Source organism: Phocoena sinus, chromosome 13 (assembly GCF_008692025.1).
Source record: "Phocoena sinus isolate mPhoSin1 chromosome 13, mPhoSin1.pri, whole genome shotgun sequence".
In the NCBI taxonomy this organism is placed as follows: Eukaryota; Metazoa; Chordata; class Mammalia; order Artiodactyla; family Phocoenidae; genus Phocoena; species Phocoena sinus.
In genome coordinates this window covers 22,705,258-22,730,502 of record NC_045775.1, presented here as the reverse complement: position 1 = coordinate 22,730,502, position 25,245 = coordinate 22,705,258, and the positions used below count along the sequence as shown (strand labels likewise).

Sequence of the window (25,245 nt, the reverse complement as noted above, 5' to 3'; positions counted from 1 at the left end):
TTAAAACTCAGTGGTAGCCACAACCCTTGTTTAGAACTTGAGCCAATCAAATATTTGGGGGGAGGGAAGTATCTTACTACTGACATTGTTCAGAACAGATGACACCTGGTGATAAGAGGAAGCCGACTGGCTTTCAGTTGATTTTGGTATTGTTTTTGAATTCCTCACAGACAGTACACCTCTTTAGTGCCTGGATGCTGGGCAGAGAGCTCCCACCACTCTGACCTTGGAAAGCCACTGTGTTTCCGCTAATGCGCTGTGAATTCTCTGAGGGCTAGAACTACTCCCATCCCCCTCTTCAATCTCTGTACCCTCAGCCTAGCACAACGCACTGCACACAGTGGATACCCAACACATGTTTATCGAATAACTGAATGAAACAGTGTAGGATAGGAGTAGGGAGGCTTCAGATGCAGGTAGTCAGATTTGGTGGTGGCTAAAGGAAATGGAGAGGAAATCCACGGGACCTGACCACTGATCAGAGGTTGTGAATGTACGTCTGTGAGTGTTGGAAGAGAGTGCTGCAGAGAGAAGAATCACAGATGACCTGGAATTTTCTAGCCTGGAAGTAACAGAAAATCATGTGATTTTTAAACTCATATAGGGAATATAAGAGGTCCAGTGTTCCAGGGGATGGGACAAAAGGTGGAAATGATGACTTAGTTCAGTTTGGGCCATGCTGTTGAGGTACCAGCAGGTCAACCAGAGATGGTGTCTAGTAGACAGCTGAAAACACAGATTTTATATTTAATTTTTTGTTTAAATGATACAAGTGGCTTGTTAATAGTTTTCCATTGTCTTTTTCAATAGTGAACACTGCTTCAGCTACTTTATCCCTAAATAGGCTTTTGAGCAGAGCTGGGAACATAACTGTTACTTATACAAGATTGCAAACATCCTATTGACAAATTTTAGGAACACATTTTTTTTAAAATGGGGATTGCCTAAACTAGCTAGCATGCACCTGGGAAAGAAAATGCTAGTTGCCTTCTAATCCATTTCTCCCTTCTTCAATATTAATAGAATTTCAGACTTTTGGTTAGGCTGATATTCAGCTGTAATAAAGACTAAATTTCTCAGCTTCCCTTGCTACTAGATCTGGCCATGTGATTAAGTCCTGGTGAATGAAATGTAAGCAAAAGTGATATGTGTGTTTTTAGGGAAGTGTGTTTAAGGAAAGAGGGCATGACCTTCTTCTCTCTTCTCTCTTCTTACTGACTGAAATTGGGATGTAATGGCTGGAGCTTGAGCAGCCATAAGGTAAGCTTTGGAATGGAGACCACACCCAGGAGTACCTGACACTTCAGAGGACCATCTTAGCTCTGAATTTCCTACCTTCACTTATAACCAAACAGTATCCTAGTATACAGCCTTACAAAATAGCGTGAATTTACAGAGCACAGACAAGAGTCAATTAGGCAGGATTTCCTATAGTGTGAAAGCTCACAACAGTGACACTTGTACATGGTCTTGCTAAGGTTTTACTATTGCTTATGCTCACTCATAATCTTTGATACAAAGAGCTAATGTGAGAAAAAGATTAAAGAATGACTACAATTTTACAAAAACTAAATAAAAAGCAATACATAGAAGAAAGATTAGGGACTTCCCTGGTGGCACAGTGGTTAAGAATCCACCTGCCAATGCAGGGGACACAGGTTCGAGCCCTACTCCAGGAAGATCCCACATGCCACAGAACAGGTAAGCCTGTGCACCACAACTACTGAGCCTGTGTGCCACAACTACTGAAGCCCACACACCTAGAGCCTGTTCTTTGCAACAAGAGAAGCCACCGCAATGAGAAGCTCGCACACTGCCATGAAGAGTAGCCCCGGCTCGACACAACTAGAGAAAGCCCGTGCACAGCAACAAAGACCCAACGCAGCCAAAAATAAATAAATATTTATAAATAAATAAATAAATTTATAAAAGAAAAAAAAAGAATAAGAAAGATTATAACAGTATTTGTCTTGGGCGTTCAGGGGAGTCCCCTCGAGGTGAGATAAGCGTGATTACAAGTCAATTATGCAAAGTAAATAAATGAAGGAATTGCGAGTGAATAGATGGATGGATATGCCCAAGGTTTTAAGTTTTAAAAAGGTTTTAAATTTTGAAGAGTTTATGAGCATTCATAAACAAAGAGAGTGAACATAAACACAAAGCTTAAATGCTACACAATTTAGAAATCAGAAGATTGGTTATTGAGTTCTGCAGTGTGAGTTGATGACAACTGAGAAAGAGGTGGAGGGTAGAAGGGAGGGGTGCAGTGTAGAGGTTCTCTGAGGCCCAGACTAGCACTGGACCCTGACCAGCAGTAGGGCTGGTGGGATGGAGGTGACAGTCAGGCCATCCTCCAAAAGAAGGACCCTGAGGAGAAGGAAGGAGGATCTAGGATCCTCTCCAGGAGTTCAATCCCAAGGAGGACTGATCAGTTCTCAACATTCTAAAACGATGGCTCACAAGGTGCTAACAAACTGGTTCTGAATCATGCTGCATACTGTCCTTTACTTTAGGAACCAAAAAAGGTGTTTCGTGAGTGGTGGTGGGTGATGATAAGTACGAAGCTTCTCCAAGTCTAAACATCATGCAATTTTTCTTTAAAACTGTACACATATTTAAGAAAATTTTAAAATTCTCTAGATTTAAAATTGCAATTTCTAGTAATACAACAGTAAATCATAGAGGAGTTCTACAGGGTCCAGATTCAAGTTAGCAGCAACTCAGGAAAAAAATGAAAAGGCAAGAGAAAGGAAATTATATTCTTAGACTTAGATACTTTCTATTTCACTAAAAGTCAGTAAGAAAAACTTCAACAGTTCTAAAAAAGCTAAGTACATGTGTAGATACAGAACAAAATATGTAACTATTAAATGTAATTGGGTCACATTTACATGTTGAATCATTTAGTATAGGGACTTAGGTATCAGGGCTGCTATTTTTTCTCATTTCCTACTTTCTTCATTCATTGAACAAGTATTTATTGAGGGCATATTGTGTGCCAGGTACTATGACAGGATTAAAATGATACAGCTATGAAATATGATGATATTATATACACATCATATATACCATATAATATGATACAATGATATAACAGGATTATAGTGATATAACTATGACAGAATTATAATGATGAACAAGACACAGCTCTCTGAACAATTTTATCTTTTAACCAGGGAAATGGTAAGTAAACAACAACTTCCACACAGTATGACACACACCATGATAGGTCTAAAGATAGGACATACCAACAGTACAGAGGAGAGGCACTTCTCCCAGTCTTTTGGAGTTATGTAGAGGGAAGAAGCATATGCAAAGAGCTAGAGGGGAACGTTTAAGGAACTAGACATAGAGATATAGTTTGACTGGAGATTTAAAAATGTCAGCCATCAGTAATAGCATTTCTTGACATCTATTTGGATTTTAAAGTGGTTGCTTGACTAAATGCCACTAGACGATAGTATCTTTCTGGTCTTATACCCTAAAGTAAAAATGATGAGTTGGTGATGCCTCATATTTTCAGAGAATAGTTTCAGAGTCCAAGTTGGCAGTTTCATAGGAAAGATAGGAAAGGAAAAGTATAGCCAGAAATAGAAAAGCACACAGAGTGACTTCTTTTTGAGAGCTTAAATGCTCTGAAAGGTCATGAATAAATAAGGAATAATTATATTTTTCAGTGTATGTTAATGCATTTCATTAGATGTGTGTAGGACAAACTATATCACTGTCTGTTATTCAAATAATAGAAAGAAAGGAATGCCATTAACTGTTCACAATTTATCTCAGAAATCAAAGATATGTAAATTTACTTCCTATATTTTGTCAATATACCATCTTCCTAATTCTTACTCCTTCTGAAATAACAGCCAAATATCATTTAATAACGAGACAATAAATTAGGAATGATAAATTTAAAAACAATTGTAGAGCTTAGGATCCAGAAGGTTCCAACGCAGACCCATATTTGGCAATGATAACATAAATGTTAGTCAAAAGAACTTTTCTTAAATCAAAACCAAAAGTGAGACATGCAGTTGGGATAGGGGGAGAGCCGGGCTGTTTTGTTTTGCTTTTTCATTTTTAGGATTAAAAGAGAGAAGTCCTGATGATGGAGTTTACGATGGTTGATGTTTTAGAAAGCACAGATTAGAAAGAATTTTTGTCTTTGAAAGTAATAACAACACTTTTTTTCTCAAATTTAAACTGAATTTGTAGCTCTGTGAATGTATTCCGGTGTTAACTCTGAATTCAAATGTACTGTTGACTGGCCTTTGAGAAGGGGTGTTACAGTACAAAGAGCATGGACTGCTGAACCAAACTGACCTAGATAGGAAACCCTGTCATGTCACTTGTCAGCTATGGGCTGTTGCCCAAATCATTTAATCTCCTTGGGTCAGTTTTCTTACATGTAAAACTGGAATACTTATTTCTGACTCAGGATTGTTGTAAACTTAAATGAAATAAATAGCTAATGTGCCTCATTAGACCAGGCACATTAGATATTGCCAGACCCTTAATAAACTTCTGCCAATTGAATTAATATTAAGCAAACAGGTTAGCGATATTCAATGTTAAATGAGATTTTGGACTCCATAGATAACTTTTTCCCAGTTTTTAATTTTCTTTTGTTTGATTTTTAGGATTAACTAAATTCATTTTTATTTAAAGATTTGGGGGGGGGGGTGCCAAAACCTGGGAATACAAATTTTTAAAGAGAGAGAATTAGAAAATACAGTCAATGCTCTTTTTTTTGGCTTAAACAACAGAATTAATTTTCTCACAGTTCTGGCAGCTAGAAGTCCAACATCAAGGTGTTAGCAGGTTTGGTTTCTTCTGAGGCGTCTCTCCTTGGCTTGTAGATGGCCATGGTCTTCCCTCTGTGTCCTAATCTCTTCTTACAAGGACAGCAGTCATATTGGATTAGGGCCCATTCTGGTGACATTTTAATTTAATTACCTCTTTAAAGACCCTATCTCCAAATACAGTCCCATTCTGACGTACTGAAGGTTAGGACTTCGATACATGAACTTGGGAGGGATGAAATGGAGCCTATAACACCCCTCTACCCCGCCACCCCTGTTTTTTTTTTTTTTTTTTTAAAGGGATGTCATGAAAGCAGTTCTAAGAGGGAAGTTTATTTATTTTTTTTTCCCTTTTTTTTTTATTTTTTTATTTTTTTAACATCTTTATTGGGGTATAATTGCTTTACAATGGTGTGTTAGTTTCTGATTTATAACAAAGTGAATCAGCTATACATATACATGTGCTCCCATGTGTCTTCCCTCTTGCGTCTCCCTCCCTCCCACTCTCCCCCTCCCACCCCTCCAGGCTGTCCCAAAGCCCCGAGCTTATATCCCTGTGCCTTGCGGCTGCTTCCCCCAGCTATCTACCTTACTACGTTTGTTAGTGTGTATATGTCCATGACTCTCTCTCGCCCTGTCAAAACTCACCCTTCCCCCTCCCCATATCCTCAAGTCCGTTCTCCAGTAGGTCTGCGCCTCTATTCCTGTCTTATCCCTAGGTTCTTCATGACATTTTTTCCCCTTAAATTCCATACCGCCACCCCTGTTTTAACATTGGCCTTTCCCATTTTAAGATAATTTTACTTAGTTTTGGGGAGGGTAAAACACTTAGTTAACTATTATATTTTAATGATTAAAAACAATTCTGTAAAATGAGCACACAGTGAATACAGTCACTTTAATCTAGGGTCGCTGACTCTCTGGGCCTGGGGAGGGCATGCAGGTGGTCAGAGCGCAGTCAAAAGGGACTCGCTCGGACTGGGGGAAGGAGGCGGTCAGCTGGGAAAGAAGCTCCAGTCAGCGGGTGGCACGTCCAGCTGCAGTCTATAAAAACGCATCTCGGGGCCAGTTTTACTTATGGTGACCGACTGACGTTCCTGCTCCTGATTACCAGCGAGCTAACTAACCCTGGTACAGGACTTCAGCTTAGACAACGCTTTGACAGGCTGTGTCTCTCTTAATCCTCTCGTCCCGGGACGAGGCTGGTGGAGATTTGTCAGCAGTAAACTGTTTACTCTGCACACATTCCAAAGAGTAAAATGGGCCCCTGCGCGGGAAAGAGGCCCGCTCCCGGGACAGTTACTCAGCGACTACCTCACGGAAGCCCGGGCTGCCAACTCGGCCGCTGCGCGCCTCCTCGGGACGCACGCGCTGTAGCGGAGTTCCTCCGGCGAATTAGCTGTCCATCCCCCAGGCAGCTGCGTCAATGCTGCGCGCAGCGAGAGGCGGAGCCTCGGCCCTGCGACAGTCGCCTGCGCGGGTCGTCATGCTGTCAACCAGGCGCCTGGGTCTGGTCTTGCTACCGCTGAGGCGTCTCCGGAGGTGGCCAGGGTTCGGGACCTGTTCATTCCTGCGCTGCCTTGGGCAAGAGCCCTTCGAGAGAGCCCGGTTATTGTGTTGCAAATTCTCGTCTAGAGACGCGCGAGATGAAGAAGGAGAGCGCGAGGCGGCACAGAGGAAAGCCCCAGACGCCGAGTCGCCTCCATCTCTCCCTCCGCTTGTCCGGGGACTTGGGACCAGATGTCTTTCGTCACTGGAAAGCCTCAGACTACCGACGCCGCGAAAGGAGTCACCCCCTCGAGAGCGCGAGGGCTCGAGTGAAGACCAGGGCCAGTCGGGTCCCGCACACCAGGGATCCGGGGGTCCCTCACTGCCTGCCTTGGCCCAGTCTGCCACCAAGGATGACGAACTTCACGTCTCCTCTTCCTGGTCAACTACCCGAGAGGTGCCTTTTCGGGCTGGGGAGCTGATTTTAGCTGAGACTGGGAAGAGAGAAACACAATTTAAAAAATTATTTAGGTTGAGCAATGCCGGACACTTAAATAGTATCTGGGGGGCAGTCCCGTTCAGCGAGATCGTGGGGAAGTTCCCCGGCCAGATACTGAGGAGCTCCTCTGGTAAGCACTTCATGCTGAGGAGGCCAGCGTTGGAAGACTATGTATTACTGATGCAAAGAGGGCCTGCCATAACATGTCCTAAGGTAATGCGATGGGAGTTAGGTTCATTTGGTTCCACCAAGAGCAAAACGGATGCAGTACTACAGACCTGATTAATGTACTTAAAGCACATCTCAGCACGTTTCAAGTTTTTATTGTTCTCACTTTTTTTTTAACCAATGGCTATGACTTTTACATATTTTATGATTACTAATTTTAGGAAGAAATAGCCAGATTTTAATTTTAACTTGGGAGCCTCGATTCTCGGATCTGTAAAGTGATTTACTATATAGAGTGATGTGGACTCACTAGGCAATAAGAATGTGTATTTATTCCCCATAATTCTTAAGTTTGCGAGTTCAGCATTCAAGAGAACGTTGAACTCTTGGGGACAATTTTTTAGTACCACTGTGGCGATATTTTAAGCATCATATTTAATCAGGCATGTTAGAGGTATATTTTGTCAACAATAGATATTAAACTATGTTTTTTAAAATATATATATATTTTTTTTTTTGTTGTTGTTGTTGTTGTTGTTGTTTTTCGGTACGCGGGCCCTCTCACTGTTTTGGCCTCTCCCGTTGCGGTGCACGGGCTCCGGACGCACAGGTTCAGCTGCCATGGCTCACGGGCCTAGCCGCTCCGCGGCATGTGGGATCTTCCCGGACTGGGGCACAAACCCGTGTCCCCTGCATCGGCAGGCGGACTCTCAACCACTGCGCCACCAGGGAAGCCCTAAATATATTTTATTTTATTTTTGGCTGCATTTGGTCTTTGCTGCGCACGGGCTTTCTCTAGTTGCGGAGAGTGGGGGCTACTCTTCGTCGTGGTGCGCGGGCTTCTCATTGCGGTGGCTTCTCTTGTTGCGGAACACGGGGTCTAGTAGTTGTGTCACGCGGGCTTAGTAGTTGTGGCGCATGGGCTTAGTTGCTCCGTGGCATGTGGGATCTTCCCGGACCAAGGCTCGAACCCGTGTCCCTTGCATTGGCAGGCGGATTCTTAACCACTGCGCCGCTAGGGAAGCCCTCACTATGCTTTTCCCATTAGAAAAAAAAAATTTATATGAAAACAGCTAAAATTAGACACTAAACATAAAAGGAATATTATTTATAAGTAAATTACCTACCTAGTTTCTTGTTGCAATCTTACGCTAATCATCCATTGCTAGTGGTTTATTTTAATCATTAGTCACAGTCACTGTCCTTGAGCAGAATGTTCCTTTGTAACAACTCCTCCTCCTAGTCCTAGATGAGGAATCATTCATTATTTCTTTAGTAAATACTCGCCTACCTTATATATTGAGGGCACTATTTTAGGGAGGTGAAGCGGTGAACCACAGCCCTTGCTCTCAACATAGACCTTATGTCCTAGAGGAGGTGACAGGGAACAAACAAGTAAATGAAAGAATTCGATAATTTCAGGTAGTGCTAAGTGCTATGAAGACAAGTAGATTAACAATAACATTGTGTTGGGTAACCTGGGGGAGGAGAATACTTTATGTCAGGTGGTTAGAGAAGGTCTCTGAGGAGGTACATTTGATAAACTAATTAAGGAAGAGCCAGCCTTGCAAAGATCTAGGAGCAGAGTGCTTGCAAAGAGAAGAGTATTGCAGAGTTCCTGCTGCGGTCTGAGTGGGTTAGGTGAGGGAGAGAATGGTATGAGATGTGCTGTGGTTGGAGATATGAGTATTTTATTCCATGTGCATTGGGTGACTGTTGGAAGGTTCTAAGTAGGAATCCAGTCTATATATATGTATATTTTTAAATAAATTTATTTATTTTATTTATTTTTGGCTGCTTTGCATCTTCACTGCTGCGCACGGGCTTTCTCTGGTTACAACGAGTGGGGGCTACTCTTCTTTGCACTGCAAGGGCTTCTCATTGCGGCGGCTTCTCTTGTTGTGGAGCACAGGCTCTAGGCGCGCGGGCTTCCGTAGTTGTGGCTCGCGGGCTCTAGAGCGCAGGCTCAGTAGTTGTGGTGCACGGGCTTAGTTGCTCTGCAGCATGTGGGATCTTCCGGGACCAGGGCTCGAACCCACGTCCCCTGCATTGGCAGGAGGATTCTTAACCACTGCGCCACCAGGGAAGTCCCTCCACTGACTTTTGAAAGCTGGTCTCCTCCGTAGAATTATGTAGTTTTATCTTAATATTAAAAGTTGGTCTGAGGGAGCAATTTTGGATAAACTTCCTAATAGTTACGTGTAAAGTGTGAACATTTCACAGGGGTCAATATCAAGCACTTTTAGGTTTGGAGTAGAAGTATAAATGGCAACACTCCCTAAATTTTAATTTTTATTTTATTTTTATTTATTTATTTATGTAGGCCACACCCTGTGGCTTGCGGGATTTTAGTTCCCCAACCAGGGTTTGAACCTGGGACCATAGCAGTGGAAGTGCCAAGTCCTAACCACTGGACCGCCAGGGAATTCCCAACACTCCCTAAATTTTTAAATTAATCTTTTCTGCTGATGTGCGTGTTTGGAATACTTATATAAGAACCATTGGAGAGGAGGAATTGTTGCCACTTAAGACTAACGTGCAGCCCTGTTATTAAAACCTTCTGCTGAGGATTAGGTTTATATTGTTGAATTAGTTAGGAAAGAGATTAAAATTCCTGCCCAGGAAAAAAAGGAAAAAGTCTGAAAAGATTGTTTGAAAGCCTAAAGTTCTAAAATGTACAGAAAACTCAATAGTAGAGTGATATTTCATAACTTCAGAGGAGTCTCCCAGGAGCTTCAAATCCCTTTTGGAAAGAGGCAAGGAAATGAATAAATGCTATTCCCACCCCAGTTTTGGACTGAAATCGCTACATGTGTAAAATGGGCTCCAACCTCATTCCATGGAGACCAGGTAACCTGAATGGCAGGAAGCAAAAGTTAAAGTGTGCTAACTTTTTTTTTTTAATTTTATAATTCTAGTCTTATATGAAATAGCCAAGGAAATAGAACGGCCTTCTCCAGGGCATTTCACTGAAATGGCTACTGGAGCTGCCTCCCACTCCTGTGTGAAGTTATCTGTGCCCCCTCCCACCTCTACTCCCACGTGCCTGGCAGATGGGAGAGGATATGTATGTCTGAAAGACTTTGAATTTGTTAATGAAACTTTTTGACTAATACACCTTAAGAATTATGTGTCTAAGTATCATTTGGTTCAAGCCTTAGTCCATCATTTCAGAAAATACATTTTGAGGGCTTCCCTTCCCTGGTGGCGCGGTGGTTGGGAGTCTGCCTGCCGATGCAGGGGACGCGGGTTCGTGCCCCGGTCCGGGAGGATCCCACATGCCGCGGAGCGGCTGGGCCCGTGAGCCATGGACGCTGGGCCTGCGCGTCCGGAGCCTGTGCTCCGCAACGGGAGAGGCCACAACAGTAAGAGGCCCGCGTACCGCAAAAGAAAAAAAAAAGAAAATACATTTTGGCTTTTAATTAGATAACTGTACCTGTTAAATAGTTTCTTATGCATCCAAACCTATATTTAATACACAGCTTTGTTGTGACTCAACAGAGGATCCTAGAAAACCTCCTGTTTCTTTTAGAATTTTCACAGCAGCTTTTGCCAGAGAAGGAAAAGATAGTAAAACCTTACCAGATGTGCTGCTTATTAGCAACTTCGAAAGGTTTGTTATTGGGGGGCTGTTGAAATAAATGCTAACATTTAAAATTTTCTCTCTCTATAGCATTTGTAATATATAGTGAAATGATCGACAGCGTGGTTAGGAGATGTTTGGGAGTTCAACATCAGGTCTACCCCTGACTTGCCCACTTGATTCCTGGCTGTGTGACTTTGGGCAAATTACTTTTTTGATTTCTCATCCTTATAATGGGGATGGTGATACTTTTCTCATATTAGTATTCTGATTAAACAAGATAATGTTTGAAAGCAGTTTGCATAGTTAACAGAAGCCTGGTACCTGGTGAAGTTTCACTAAACAGCTATTACTACTATCATCCATGATATTCCTGTTAACAAAACAATTCTTTAGTTATAAAGTTTGGCAAATGAGTCCTCCTGTCTATTCCTGGTATCCTAATTCTAAATGAGCATTCATCATTTCATGCAGAGATTATGTAATAACTTCCTAACTGGTCTTTATACCTCTAATTTTTTTCTATTCTAGTACATCCTGTATTCGTCTCACAGATTAATCTTTATAAAATGCCATTAATATTACCTCAGTGACATGCCCCAGTTACTTACCAGCTTAAGTTCAGATGCGTTAGCATGGATTCAGCTCTCTCCTTACCGCTCCTCCTGAGATGGGCAAACTGTGTTTATTACTCTACCTCTTTTTTGTTTAAAACTGTTTCTGCTTTGTGACTGTTTCTTTAAATTCTCTATGTCTCTAAGGTAGGGCAGTCTGCTGATTTCTCCTTTCTCTGAGCTCCTATTCTTACTTATTTTCTGTAATTTCAATATTATACTGAAGTGCTTCTGTATTTGCTACCTGATTCTTGAATCTCTCATTTCATCAAGTAAAATATAAACTTTTGGTAGGCAGGGCCAGAGTTTAATCCTTTTTTTTTTTTTCACTTCTTTTCTCCAAGTCCAACATAGTGTTTGTAAGCCTAGGTGCTTAGTACATATTTATTGGTCACAGAGTCACCCATGCTGTGTTTCAATCATAGGATATGAATATGATACTGTTGATGATGAATATCCACCCAGGTGATACTGTTTTGGAAGCTGGCTCGGGCTCTGGTGGAATGAGCTTGTTTTTATCCAAAGCAGGTAAGAGATTGGGATAAATGAGTTGAATTTAGATGACAAAGAAAACATTCAATCTGTCCATAATAACGGGAAGTTAAATAGATACAGATGTTTCAGAAAATATTCACATAACTTTGTGATAGAGAGCATTCTCCTTGAAATCAAATGTAAGCAACTGTTTTTCTTTCCATTTTGTACATTTATTCAAGTCATTCTCTGTCTAACCCTCTCTCTGTTTGCTTTCTGTTTCTCCCTCCACGCTTTTTTTAACTAAATTTTTTTTTAGAACATAACATAGCTACAGAAAAGTACACAGATCATAAGTGTATACCTCAATGAATTTTTATATCGTGACCACACTCACTTAGTTATTACCCAGATCAAGACAGGGAATGTTATTGTACCACTGAAACCTCCTCAGATCCCTTCTCAGTCCTTATCCTACCCAAAGGTAGAAGGTAGCCACCACTCTGACTTTTATCACCATTGATTAGTTTTGCCTGTTTTGAATCTTACGTAAAAGGAATCCTGTAGTATTGTACTCTTTTGAATCTGGTTGCTTTCATTCAAAGTTCTGTTTGTGAGATTCAGCCATTGCATGCAGCGATGGTTATTTCATGTTAGTTGCCATTTTTGTAAGTAAAGCACAGTTTATCCATTCTGCTGTTGATGGGCATTTGAGTTGAACGTTGTGAATAGTGCTTCTCTGAACATTCTTGTACTTGCACACATGTACATGTGTTTGTTGATAATAGTGCCAAGTGAATACTCAGTATGAGAGAATATAGAAGGAGGAGGGCTGTCAGCTGCTGGAGAAGAGTCATATACTATCAGGGGCAAAGAATTATTTTTGCTGTTCATGAATAAATTAATACGTAATATAGAACTATTAAGCTCAAGCTAGATCACGAAGGATTTTCCTTTCTTTAAGAAAGTCTCTAAATATTGTCAGTCGGTAAAAGTACTGCTTGAAGGTAGCCCCTAATCAAAACTCGAGGTATATAGTAAACATAAATATCTGTTCATGTTCCCGCCACTTGATTTCTGGTTACTGTTCTTGTAGTTGATTATTGCTCCCTTTGACCACTTAATTCCTCTGATTGTCAGGATGGCTTTGGGGTGGTGGCTGCCTCTGCAGTGTTCCCTTTCTCACCTAGTAATAGACAGCATTCTCTTTTGGTAGATTTTTTTAATCATTCATGTTGCTTTTATAAATGCGTTCTTTTTTAGCTAGTGAACATTGTTAGAGCAGTTGTAGGTGTTTGTGGGTAGATTTTATAAAGATTACAGATAGACATATACTGAATTAAACTTAAACCTTTTGTTTTTTGACCTAATGTCATCACATACAAACATAATCCAGCTTATACTGGGTCAGGAAATTCATTTTGGGCTCCTCACATCTTGTGTTGGACTCTTTTCTGTGCATAGTTAAAGGCAGCCATTTCTTCACAATCTGTGACAGATTCCTAAATGCATTTGACAAAGTGAATTTATAAAAAATTTGTGAAACAAGAGGAATGTTTGTATTTCTAATATCTATAGTGTTGGAGGAGTGTCATGGCATAAATAATCCCAAACTATGAGTGATCAAGAAATTACTGCTCTTTACTTTCAGGATGGATTTATTTTCACCATAATTTTCTAAGTGTTTAGCTTATGCTACTATTAACATTAATTTTTATCCCTTGAGAACATGATGACTTACAGCTGGATTTACATTTTAAAGAGACATGCTGCAATTTAAACTCTTCATTTTAACTATAGACTGATTGATCTGGGACAGCCTCCAAATGGTATCAAATCACCTCATATAGAGGTGGGTAGAAAATTAATTGCCGTAAGTTAAAATGTAGTAGTTTTCTGTGAAACTGCAGTATTACTATGATAAATAGTTTGAAAGTTTTTCAGACACACACAAAAATACAAGTATTGGGGCTTCCCTGATGGCGCAGTGGCTGAGAATCCGCCTGCCAATGCAGGGGACATGGGTTCGAGTCCTGGTCTGGGAAGATCCCACATGCCACGGAGCAACTAAGTCTGTGCGCCACAACTACTGAGCCTGTGCTCTAGAGCCTGCGAGCCACAACTACTGAGCCCACATGCCACAACTACTGAAGCCCATGCACCTAGAGCCCATGCTCTGGAACAAGAGAAGCCCAAGCACCACGACGAAGACCCAACACAGCCAAAAATAAATAAATTTAAAAAAACAAACAAGTATCTTTTAAGTATCTGAAAGGCCTAACTTCATCCATATGACATCCAAAAGACATGCAAATTAAAACTACAATGATAAACTATATGCAATTTTTAGATTGACACAGGTAAAAAGTTTGATAACTCTTTGTTGGAGAGAATATGGAGAAATAGGCACTCTAATATATTGTTGGTCGAGTGTAAATTGGTATCATTGTTTTTTTGGAGGACAATTTGGTAATAATTTTCAAAATATAAATATTCACATATCCCTTGAGTCAGCAATTCCATTTTTAGGACTTTATCCTATAGATATACTGGCTCATGTGTACAAAGACTTAGGCAAAATAATTTTTATTGCAATATTGTTTGTTATAGCATAAGACTAGAAACAAGCTAAATGTTCATCAGTAGGTGACTGGTTAAATAAACTGTGGCATAGTCGTACAATGGAACATAATAGCTGTTTTAAAAAATGCAGTAGATCATTAATCACTGAAATGGCATTGGTAAATAAGAAGGAAGGTACAGGACAGTATATATGATAGGTAACAACGTGTGTTAAAAACAGAGAAGGATACCTGTACACTTGTACTATAGGCAGCGACTTTCTCGGGAAGGGTAAATAACTATGGTGGAATGATTGTCTCTGATGAGGGAGATTGATTGGGTATTTGGGATAGGGTAGAGACTTTTGTAACCTTGAACTATTTGAATTATTTTTTCACATCCATGTAATATCTTTGCAAAATAAAATTTTGACATTCTTTATGTACTGATTAATACTGTGTAATGTCGTGATTTTTTTTTAAATTAAGTTGGATCACAAGGACGAGTCATAAGTTTTGAAATTAGAAAAGACCACCATGAACTGGCTAAGAAGAATTACAAACACTGGCGTGATTCATGGAAAATGAGTCATGTAGAAGAGTGGCCAGACAACGTGGATTTTATTCATAAGGATATTTTAGGAGCAACTGAAGACATAAAGTCTTTAACATTTGATGCGGTAAGTTTTCTAAAGTAGTCCTATGATATTACCTAATACTGAGTACAAAGAAAACAAGGACCATGCTTCTTTTATATGGAAAAGGATCTTCCTTCATTATTTGCCCCATTTCTATCTCTAAGAGTGGGAGGAATATTTTCCTTTAATATCATGGTGGGATTCAGAGCAGAGAGATATACTGAATTAGGTGCCAAAGTTGTTAATAGATGTGGGGTAATGATGAAATACTAGGAGGAGGAGTTGAGCATCATGAACTTCAGCGTTTCTAGGATAAAGGAATAATAACTCGGAAACAGCATTGGGAGCATACTGAGCCCCGCACCTGACCTCATATTGTGAGATTTGGGGGAATAAATAGCCTTCGGTTTTGAGGGAAGAGGCAAGAGGCATCTTTAGACAGTTAAAGTCAGGATGTAGAGGAGTGTCAATTAAAGATGTTGAGGATAGAGGCATATTTATTGTGAACAAAGCTCCAGAAAGTGGAGTGGAGGGATTTGTGAGGAGAGGGAGGAGTGGGAGGTTGAATTAGGGGAGGAGAAGCAGAGTAGTTTGAAGATAAAAGGATAGACAACGAGAGAATGCCATTTTAAGCTGTGAACAGTGACGGTGGAGATATGGGCCATAGTGCTATTAGATGACCTCAGAGTTTCACAGTTCTAGTTTAAGTTGCCTTACCCTTGATGATGCCATTATCAGTTCATGGCTTGACACTATGGACTGAGGTCTGGGTAAGAAGTCTTCTTCGCTTTTCTTTCTTTTTTTTTTTTAAATAAATTTATTTATTTAATTTATTTATTTTTGGCTGTGTTGGGTCTTTGTTGCTGCGCACGGGCTTTCTCTAGTTGCAGCGAGCAGGGGCTACTCTTCATTGCGTTGCACGTGCTTCTCATTGTGGTGGCTTCTCTTGTTGCGGAGCATGGGCTCTGGGTGCGTGGGCTTCAGTAGTTGTAGCACACGAGCTCAGTAGTTGTGGCTCATGGGCTCTAGAGCGCAGGCTCAGTAGTTGTGGCGCATGGGCTTAGTTGCTCCGCAGCATGTGGGATCTTCTGGACTAGCGCTCGAACCCATGTCCCCTACATTGGCAGGTGGATTCTTAACCACTGTGCCACCAGGGAAGTTCCTTCTTCACTTTTCTTAATTGGCTATTGGAAGCTTATTTTAGGAACTTTATAAGGGAAACTAGGTGAGAAATGAAGTAAAGTTCAAAGAGGTGATTTTTATCAGGACTGGTTCCTATCTCTGATATAACTAAAGCCAATAGCTACAGTGGCACAGCTTCCTGGACACAAGGACCACAGTTTGTGTTTTTTTTTTCCTCATCCTTGTTTGGCTTGCACATTATATAGCTCAATAAGGGCAGAAAGAGGACTTCTTCTATGTAGGCCATCCATAGGAACGTCACAGATACGTGGGAGTTTAATTGGTCATCAGAATTCTGCTTGATGAGCATGAAACACAACAAAGGATTTTAACAGTATTGTTACAGCCTTGTGGAAACCTGCTGAAACATCCATCCCTGTTCCAAAGGAAAGAATACTCCTTACTAGATTTTTTCAATTGAATCTCTCTTGAATAATAGTGTCAGATGAATACTCAGAGCATATAGAAGGAGGAGAACTGTCAGCTTCTGGGGAAGAGTCATATACTATTGGGGCAAAGAATTAGAGTTGGTGTTCATAAATAAATTACTCATAGAATTATTAAATTAAAGCTAGATCATGAAGAATTTTCCTTTCTTTAAGAAAGTCTCTAAAAATTGTCAGTTGGTGAAAGTCCTGCTTGAAGGTAGCACTTGACCAAAACTCAAGAGGTGTATAGTAAACATAAATATCTTTGGGGGAGAGGATGTTTATTTATTTATTTTATTGAAGTATAGTTGATTTATAATGTTGTGTTATTTTCTGGTGTACAGCAAAGTGATTCAGTTGTACACATATACACATATTCTTTTTCATATTCCTTTCCATTGTGGTTTATTACAGGATATTGAATATAGTTCATACAGTAGGACCTTATTCATCTATTGATATTTTATATATAGTAGTTTGTATCTGTTAATCCCAAATTCTTACTTCATCCCTCCCCCACCCCTTCCCCCTTTGGTAACCAGAAATTTGTTTTCTATGTCTATGAGTCTGTTTCTGTTTCATAAATAAGTTCATTTGTGCTGTATTTTAGATTCCACATATAAGTGATATCATACGGTATTTATCTTTCTCTTTCTGACTTACTTCACTTAGTATGATAATCTCTAGGTCCATCCACATTGCTGCAAATGGCATTACTTCATTCTTTTTTATGGCTGAGTAGTATTCCATTGTGTATATGTACCACATCTTCTTTATCCATTCATCTATCAGTGGACATTTAGGTTGCTTCCATATCTCGGCTGTTGTAAATAGTGCTGCTGTGAATATGGGGGTGCATGTATCTTTTTGAATGGCAACTCTACTTTTAGTTTTTTAAGGAACCTCCATACTAGTAAACATAAATTTCTATGCATGTTCCCACCACTTGATTTCTGGTTATTGTTATCCTAGCTGATTATTGCTTCCTTGACTACTTAATTCCTCTCCTAGCTGCCATCTCACCTCCTGGGCCTTCACACTTCCAATCCATTCTCCTCATCTTTAGACTAATCTAGTTCTCATACTGTCACTCTCCTGCTGAGAAACCAATTAGGAACTTTTTATTCAAAGATTTATGGTGTCCTTCAGAATCTGATCTCAACCTTCCTTTCTTTAGCTTTTTTATATAACCTGCCTATACTCCTGCCATCTCAAATGAGGGTAGATGAATAAAAAAAGGTGTTGAACCACAAAGACAAAGAGAACAGAACAAGAAAAAAATAGCTAATAAAAGATTTTAAACAAATTTTAATACATTTTGTAAACAACCTAACCATCAAAAGAGGAATGGACATGGTGGAATACTAACAATGGTATTATTTAACATAGTGAAATAAATGTACTGTATCTACATCAATAAATCTCCCTGAGAAAACCATAATTCAAAAAGACACATATGTCCCAATGTTCAATGCAGCACTATTTACAATAGCCAGGACATGGAAACAACCTAAATGTCCATTGACAGATGAATGGATAAAGACTATGTGGTACATATAGACAATGGAATATTACTCATCCATAAAAAGGAACGAAATTGGGTCACTTGTAGAGATGTGGATGGACCTAGAGTTTGTCACACAGAGTGAAGTAAGTCAGAAAGAGAAAAACAAATATCGTATATTAATGCATATATGTGGAATCTAGAAAAATAGTACAGATGAACCTATTTCCAGGGCAGGAATAGAAATGCAGATGTAGAGAACAGACGTGTGGACATGGAGGGAAAGGGGAGGGTGGGATGAATTGGGAGATTAGATTTGACATAGATACACTACCATGTGTAATATAGCTAGTTAGAACCTGCGGTATAGCACAGGGAGCTCAGCTCGGTGTTCTGTGATGACCTAGATGGGTGGGATGGGTGGGAGATGGGAGGGAGGTCCAAGAGGGAGGGGATATATGTATACATATAGCTGATTCACTTCATTGTACAGCAGAAACTAACACAACATTGTAAAGCAATTATACTCCAATAAAAAAAAACTCATAGAACTTAGTGAAAAATGAATTATTCAAGAATAAGTATGGAATGGCTACATATATGTAAAATTTTAAAAACAGTACCATGTATTGTTTGTAGCTATATACATATGTTGTAGAAGCATAAAATTATTTGGCAACATTGCCAACTTCAGGACAATGATTATCTCTGAGGAGAGAAAAGGAGGGAGTGAATAGAGGGAAGTAAGTTTTGGAGTTTATTCATCCTGGTTCACTTAGGCTCCATAATAGCCAATATGACCTTGGGTAAATTACTTAATCTTTCTGTGCCTCAGTCACCTCATGTATTAAACAGGAATAGTAATCAATAATAATACCTATTTCATAGTGTTGTTGAGGATTAAATGAGGTGTTTCTGTAAAGTGCATAGAACAGTACCTGATATATAGTAAGCATTAAATTAGTATTAGCTATGATTTTCATCATTATTAGTTTTCTCCTTTTCCCTTTTCTCTACCTGTTTATTTTATTTTTTAAAATAAATTTATTTATTTAATTTATTTATTTGGCTGCATTGGATCATTGCTGAGCGCAGGCTCTCTCTAGTTGCGGCGAGCGGGGGCGACTCTTCTTTGCAGTGTGCGGGCTTCTCACTGCAGTGGCTTTGCTTGTTGTGGAGTACCGGCTCTAGGCGTGTGGGCTTCAGTAGTTGTGGCACATGGGCTTAGTAGTTGTGGCTTGTGGGCTCTAGAGTGCAGGCTCAGTAGTTGTGGCGCATGGGCATAGTTGCTCCACGGCATGTGGGATCTTCCCGGACCGGGGCTCGAACCCATGTCCCCTGCATTGGCAGGCGGATTCTTAACCACTGCACCACCAAGGAAGTCCCTACCTGTTTAAATTCTACTCTTCCTTCAAAGCTTAGATAAAAGGTTGTCTCCTCCATGGAATATACCTTAATCATCTAAGTGGAGGATTATCATCTTTCTCTGAATTACTGAACCACTTTCTTGATTCAACAAATATGTATTAGAGACCTGCTGTGTGCCGTGTACTATGCTAAGACAAAAATGAATTATACATTTAAAGGAGGTTTCGATATAGAAGAAAAGGTAGACATATAAACATTTATTAGAAAGACTCAGAAGCATGAAACATTATGGCTGTAGAATTGGGTCTAATGAGGAGATGAAGATGCAAATACAGTCATGAGGGACTAGATAGTGAAGAACACTTGTGTGTATATCAAGCTAGGACATGTGGACATTATCTTTTAGATAATGGAAAACTACTGATGAGTTCTTAAGTAGGGGAGTAGAATGTCCAGATTCCTGTTTCAGAATAATTCTGGTGAAAGAATGGAATTTACGTAGTCTATGTAGAAAGCTATTGTAATGTTTCAACAAGGTATGATGAGGTCCTGACCTAAAGCATTAGCAGTAGGATGAATTTGAGAAATACTAAGAGGTAGATTTGTAGGACTGGATAATTTTAATCCAAATAAAAGCATCAAAACCCCACAGATTCTCAAAAAAGAATTCAAGGTAAAGAAATAGTGACTGTAATTTCCTGATTTGAGTGGCTAATGAATGGTAATGTTGTTAGCTGAGCCATGGAGCTTTGGAATGGCAGCCTTCTTGGTAGTCTTATTTTGGTCCTTGTTGATAATATACTAAAACTACAGTCACAGAGACCAATATGTCCACACCGTTGGCCATTTGATTAGTCATTGAGATCTTTACTTGGATATCTAATAGGCATCTTTTTTTTAAGTATTTATTTATTTATTCATTCATTCATTCATTTATGGCTGCATTGGGTCCCTTTTGCTGCACGTGGACTTTTCCCAGCTGTGGCGAGTGGGGGCCACTCCTTGCTGTGGTGCGTGGGCCTCCCATCACGGTGGCTTCTCCCATTACGGAGCACAGGCTCCAGGCGTGTGGGCCTCAGCAGCTGTGGAGAGCAGGCTTAGTTGCTCCCAGCAGCTGTGGTACACGGGTTTCAGTAGTTGTGGCTCACGGGCTTAGTTGCTCTGCGGCATGTGGGATCCTCCCGGACCAGGGATTGAACCTGTGTCCCCTGCACTGGCAGGCGGATTCTCAACCACTGTGCCACCAGGGAAGCCCTAATAGGCATCTTAAACTTGTGTCCAAATCTTGAATTCTCGAATATTTCTCCCCAAGCTTATTCTTCCCATTGTCTTAAATTATTTTCCTCAATAGTAAATGACATCTCCATTCTTTCAGTAGCTTAGGATGAAAACACTGGATTCATTCTCACTTCTTTCTCTCACATCTGACAGCCAATTCTAATTCTAATTGGCTCTGTGTTCTCATCACATCCAATGCTATTTGCTATTGCAAGTCACCATCATCTTTCCTTGCCCAAGTCAGAATGTACTTAATGCCACTGAATTGTACACTTGAAATGGCAACTTTTATGTTATGTTTATCACATTCAAAAAAGTTTAAAAAGTCAGACCATGTCTCAAACTCCCCAGTGACTTTTCACTTCCTGAGTAAAGCTAAAGTCTGTAAGATTCTGCATAATCTGTCCCTCCCCATCCCCACCACATCCCCACCATCTGAGAACTCTTCTCTTACCACTTTCCCCCTTTTGTCTCCACTGCAGCGACTGTGGCCTTCTCAGACTCACCAAGTATCCTACAGCCTCAGAGCATTTGTATTTGCTGTTCTCTGAATCTGGAGCACACTTCCCCCCTCAATTTCCACAGGGTAACCTTAATCATTTTCTTTAGGTATCATCACTGACCAGCCTATGTATAAAATAGTACTTCCTTCCCCTGCCCTGTCATTCTATCCTTCATGTCCTCCTTTATAATCCTGTTCTTCATGTCACTCATTACCCTCTGAATTACATATTTATTAGATTTTTGTTTACTGCCTATTCCTTAATTAGAATATAAGTTCCTATGAAACAAAATAGAATATAAGCTCCCATTATACTTTTACCACTTAGCAAAATACTTGGCACATGGTAGATGCTCAGTAAATATTTGGTGGATAAATTAATAATGAATGATGACCCATTATTACTGTTTTTTTTTAAACACATAAACAGAGTAATTTCTTATTTAGTAAATATAATGATGTGCCAACTACATTAGATTTCTAGAGCTATCTATCAGTAAGTCACTTTATTTGCTATTTGACTGTATTTTTGTTTTCAGTGAATTTTTTTGTAATTTCATTTACTCTGCATTCATTCAACATCTTTTGAGTACAGCCCTGTATTCTGCAACTGAATGAAGAGTAAAGAAACAAGGGACATGATTCTTGAATTTTAGAATCTCTAAAATTAATATTCAACATTTTTGAACATAAAAATACATATTTGAGATAATGTGAATTTCTATTGCCAAAAGCTGAACTAAAGCATTGAAACTTTACATATACAGTTGACCTTTGTTTTTTTTTTTGCGGTACGTGGGCCTCTCACTGTTGTGGTCTCTCCCGTTGCGGAGCACAGGCTCCGGACGCGCAGGCTCAGCGGCATGTGGGATCTTCCTGGACCAGGACACGAACCCGTGTCCCCTGCATCGGCAGGCGGACTCTCAACCACTGCGCCACCAGGGAAGCCCACAGTTAACCTTTGAACAACATGGGGTTTAGGGGCACCACTCCTATGTGCAGTCAAAAATCTGAGTATAACTTATAGTCGGCCCTCCCTATCCATGGTTCCAACATATCCAGGGTTCCACATCTTCAGATTCAACCAACCACAGATTGTGTAGTACTGTAGTGTTTACTACTGAAAAAAATCCTTGCATTAAGTGGACCCGCGCAGTTCAAACCCATGTTGTTCAAGGGGCAACAGTGTGTGTGTGTCTGTGTGTCTGTGTGTATCTAGGTATGTGTATAAAATATAGCTAAAGATTCCTGTATTATCAATATTGCCAAGTACAAGACATGCCATTACAATTTTTATGTAGTCAAGTACTATGACAAATTGTATAAGTATGCCTTTTTGAGAGGGGTAAAATGACAGTCATTAGTATTACATTCTAAAAAATGAAGTACTTTAACTGGATAATTGCTTTCCCAAAGTGTATCATTTCACCTCAATAAGAAAAGAATACACATGCTTTATTTAAACAAAACTCAGTCTGATTCTCTTTCCCCCACTACAGGTAGCTTTGGATATGTTGAATCCTCAAGTTGCTTTGCCTGTTTTATACCCAAATCTTAAACAGGGTGGTGTATGTGCTGTATATCTAGCAAAGTGAGTAATGTGACTCTTTGGTAATGTTATTTTTTTTTTTATTTTTTTATTTTTTGCAGTACGAGGGCCTCTCACTGCTGTGGCCTCTCCTGTTGCGGAGCACAGGCTCCGGATACGCAGGCTCAGCGGCCATGGCTCACGGGCCCAGCCGCTCCGCAGCATGTGAGATCTTCCCAGACCGGGGCACGAACCCGCGTCCCCCGCATCGTCAGGTGGACTCCCAACCGCTGCGCCACCAGGGAAGCCCTGGTAATGTTATTTTAAACACAGTTTTGTTTTAAGTACTAGGCTAAAGTGTTCATTTTGTAACTGAGTTAAGTGTATATGTTATCTTGTAAAACTGTTATGAAGGGCTTCCCTGGTGGCACAGTGGTTAAAAATCTGCCTCCCAACACAAGGGACATGGGTTCAAGCCCTGGTCTGGGAAGATCTCACATGCTGTGGAGCAACTAAGCCCATGTGCCACAACAAAAGAAGCCACCACAATGAGAAGCCCGCGCACTGCAACGAAGAGTAGCCTCCTCTCGCCACAACTAGAGAAAGCCTGCGCACAGCAATGAACACCCAGTGCAGCCCAAAATAAATAAATAAATTTTTTAAAAAGTCAAAAAAAAAAACTGTTATGAAACAGCATATGTCCCAAATTCAGTTATATTGCTGTTTAAATCATCCTTTACATAAATGGTAATATAAGATGCATATTTCTTCTGACAATTTAGAAGAAAAGTTTTTAAAAGTGTAATGTGAACAATGATGTTATAGTCTCTTTATTGTTTTTACTTAGTATTCTCCTCTTATGTGCCCTAACTTGCATTTTTACATTTTTTCCCTTTTGATTTAAGCATAGCATTTAAATTGGCGTAAGAGGTATAGTGAACTTAAATATAAAGTTATTGTTGTAGTAGAAATTTAAACTATATTTTTCACTTTTTTGAAAGCATCACACAGGTTATTGAACTTTTAGATGGAATTCGCATCTGTGAACTTGCCCTCTCATGTGAAAAGATAAGTGAAGTTATTGTCAGAGATTGGTTGGTTTGCCTTGCAAAACAGAAAAATGGAATTTTACCTCAAAAAGTGGAACCTAAAATCAACAGAGATTTACAATTACATTCTCAAAAGAAAATTAGAATTGAAGGTGAGATGTTTCAAGAAGATGACCATGGTGAGCTTCAGTTTTATTTTATGCATGTGTTTGCAATAATAAATGGAGAATACATTCCTGAATGTATTGGGCAATACACTATAAAAATATTTCTCAGGGATTTATTATGTTTTTCCTATAGAAATTGAAATGTGGTATTTATCCTGTTAAATTAAAATCTTTTAAGAGACAGAATCATGACTTTTCCTGCCTTTTATGTAAAACTCTGATACCTTTGAAGAACTGAACTTCTTATAATATTCATATTTTACTTGTGACAAGGGGATTGGCTTATGAAATACTTTAAATATACTAAAGAATGTTGTAAATTTAGATCAGTGATTATCACTGAAGGGAAAGAATTTAATAGGACCCGATATGCAAATAGCTAATATTCCAAAAAGCAACTTCTAGGAATTTTTCAAAGAACTAAATTTAGGTCCTTGTTGTATGTACACATTACTTAGGCCATAAACAAGTTTTCAGACATCCATTGATTTATGATATGAGCTTATCCATTTGGTTATAAAACCATATATAGGTTTATCACGTCATCCTTGACAAGTTGTTTCTGTAAGATAACTGTCAGAATAGCTCCAAGACAAATGCTAAAAAAAAAAAAAAAGTCTGAGAGGAAAAAACTTATAGGAAAAGGACAGTAATTTGTTTTTTAACAGTTTTGTGAACAAATTATAAAATATTTTATGTAGCTTACAATACATATTTTGTTCTATAACAGAAGAATCACATTCTGATTTTCCCTATGGATCATTTCCCTATATTGCTAGACCTATACACTGGCAAACTGGTCATACAGGTAAGTTTTTCATGCTATATTATATGGTGTTTTCTTCTCAAAATTGCAATGACCTTACCTTTTCCTCCCTTCAAATTAGCTTTTCTTGTCAAGTTGAGGAAGTGCAAACCACAACTTAACTGAGTACCTCAGATGACAACTGATTTGAAGATGTGAAGAAAAATATCAAAATAGAACTTTGTATTGCAAATCACTACTTTCATAGATTGGTATTCTTAGCTACTTCTATGATTTGTATAACTTTTACATGTAATTTTGAAAAGTAACAAAAGCTAGAGAAAGATGTGTAACATTTCGAAACTGCTTAAATGTCCCATTTTGACACTTGTCTTGCAGTTAGTTTGACATTTTGTAGTTAATGATTCCAAGTTTGTTTAGTTGAGCCATCTCATTCTTCACTTCCTGTAAACCACTCCATAGATTTGTCTTCCTTCATGAAATTAGTTTTCTTTTCTTTGTTTGATTGATGGTCATTGGCTACCAAAATAAAATATGCATTTTGAGATAAATTTTAGGTATCTGTGTATTTTAAGTACATATTTTAATGGCTTGTGTCTTAAAAAATAACAAATCTGGGCTATAGTGAATAATAGGGGGAAAACTG

At 39.4% G+C, this 25,245-nt stretch overlaps 2 protein-coding genes and 1 non-coding gene across 8 annotated transcripts in view; 1 reads left to right on the top strand and 2 right to left on the bottom strand.

The window, feature by feature from the left end:
* Positions 1-6,267: 6,267 nt before the first annotated feature.
* TRMT61B (tRNA methyltransferase 61B) lies at positions 6,268-25,150 on the top strand. 5 transcript variants are annotated; one of them, XM_032653298.1, is made up of 7 exons: positions 6,268-7,002; positions 11,580-11,682; positions 14,679-14,869; positions 22,589-22,680; positions 23,619-23,845; positions 24,564-24,641; positions 24,721-25,150. In XM_032653298.1, exons 1-7 carry the CDS (start codon positions 6,289-6,291, stop codon positions 24,762-24,764), a joined length of 1,449 nt encoding a protein of 482 aa, XP_032509189.1. In that variant the 5' UTR covers positions 6,268-6,288; the 3' UTR covers positions 24,765-25,150. The 5 variants fall into 5 exon arrangements, with proteins under 5 accessions (XP_032509189.1, XP_032509191.1, XP_032509192.1 ...); XM_032653300.1 differs by having other exon boundaries at positions 6,284-7,002; positions 23,619-23,818; positions 24,721-24,862; XM_032653301.1 differs by having other exon boundaries at positions 6,284-6,747; positions 24,564-24,785.
* On the bottom strand, positions 9,310-9,382 carry TRNAG-UCC. The gene has a single exon. It is a non-coding gene; the product is annotated as a tRNA-Gly (tRNA).
* The window catches only part of SPDYA (speedy/RINGO cell cycle regulator family member A), a 41,279-nt gene continuing 40,840 nt past the window's right edge, over positions 24,807-25,245 (bottom strand). For both annotated transcript variants that reach the window (XM_032653303.1, XM_032653302.1), the window contains one exon: positions 24,807-25,118. In XM_032653303.1, the coding sequence (XP_032509194.1) occupies positions 25,030-25,118 (89 nt within the window). In that variant the 3' untranslated portion in view covers positions 24,807-25,029. The remainder of the gene's footprint in view (positions 25,119-25,245) is intronic.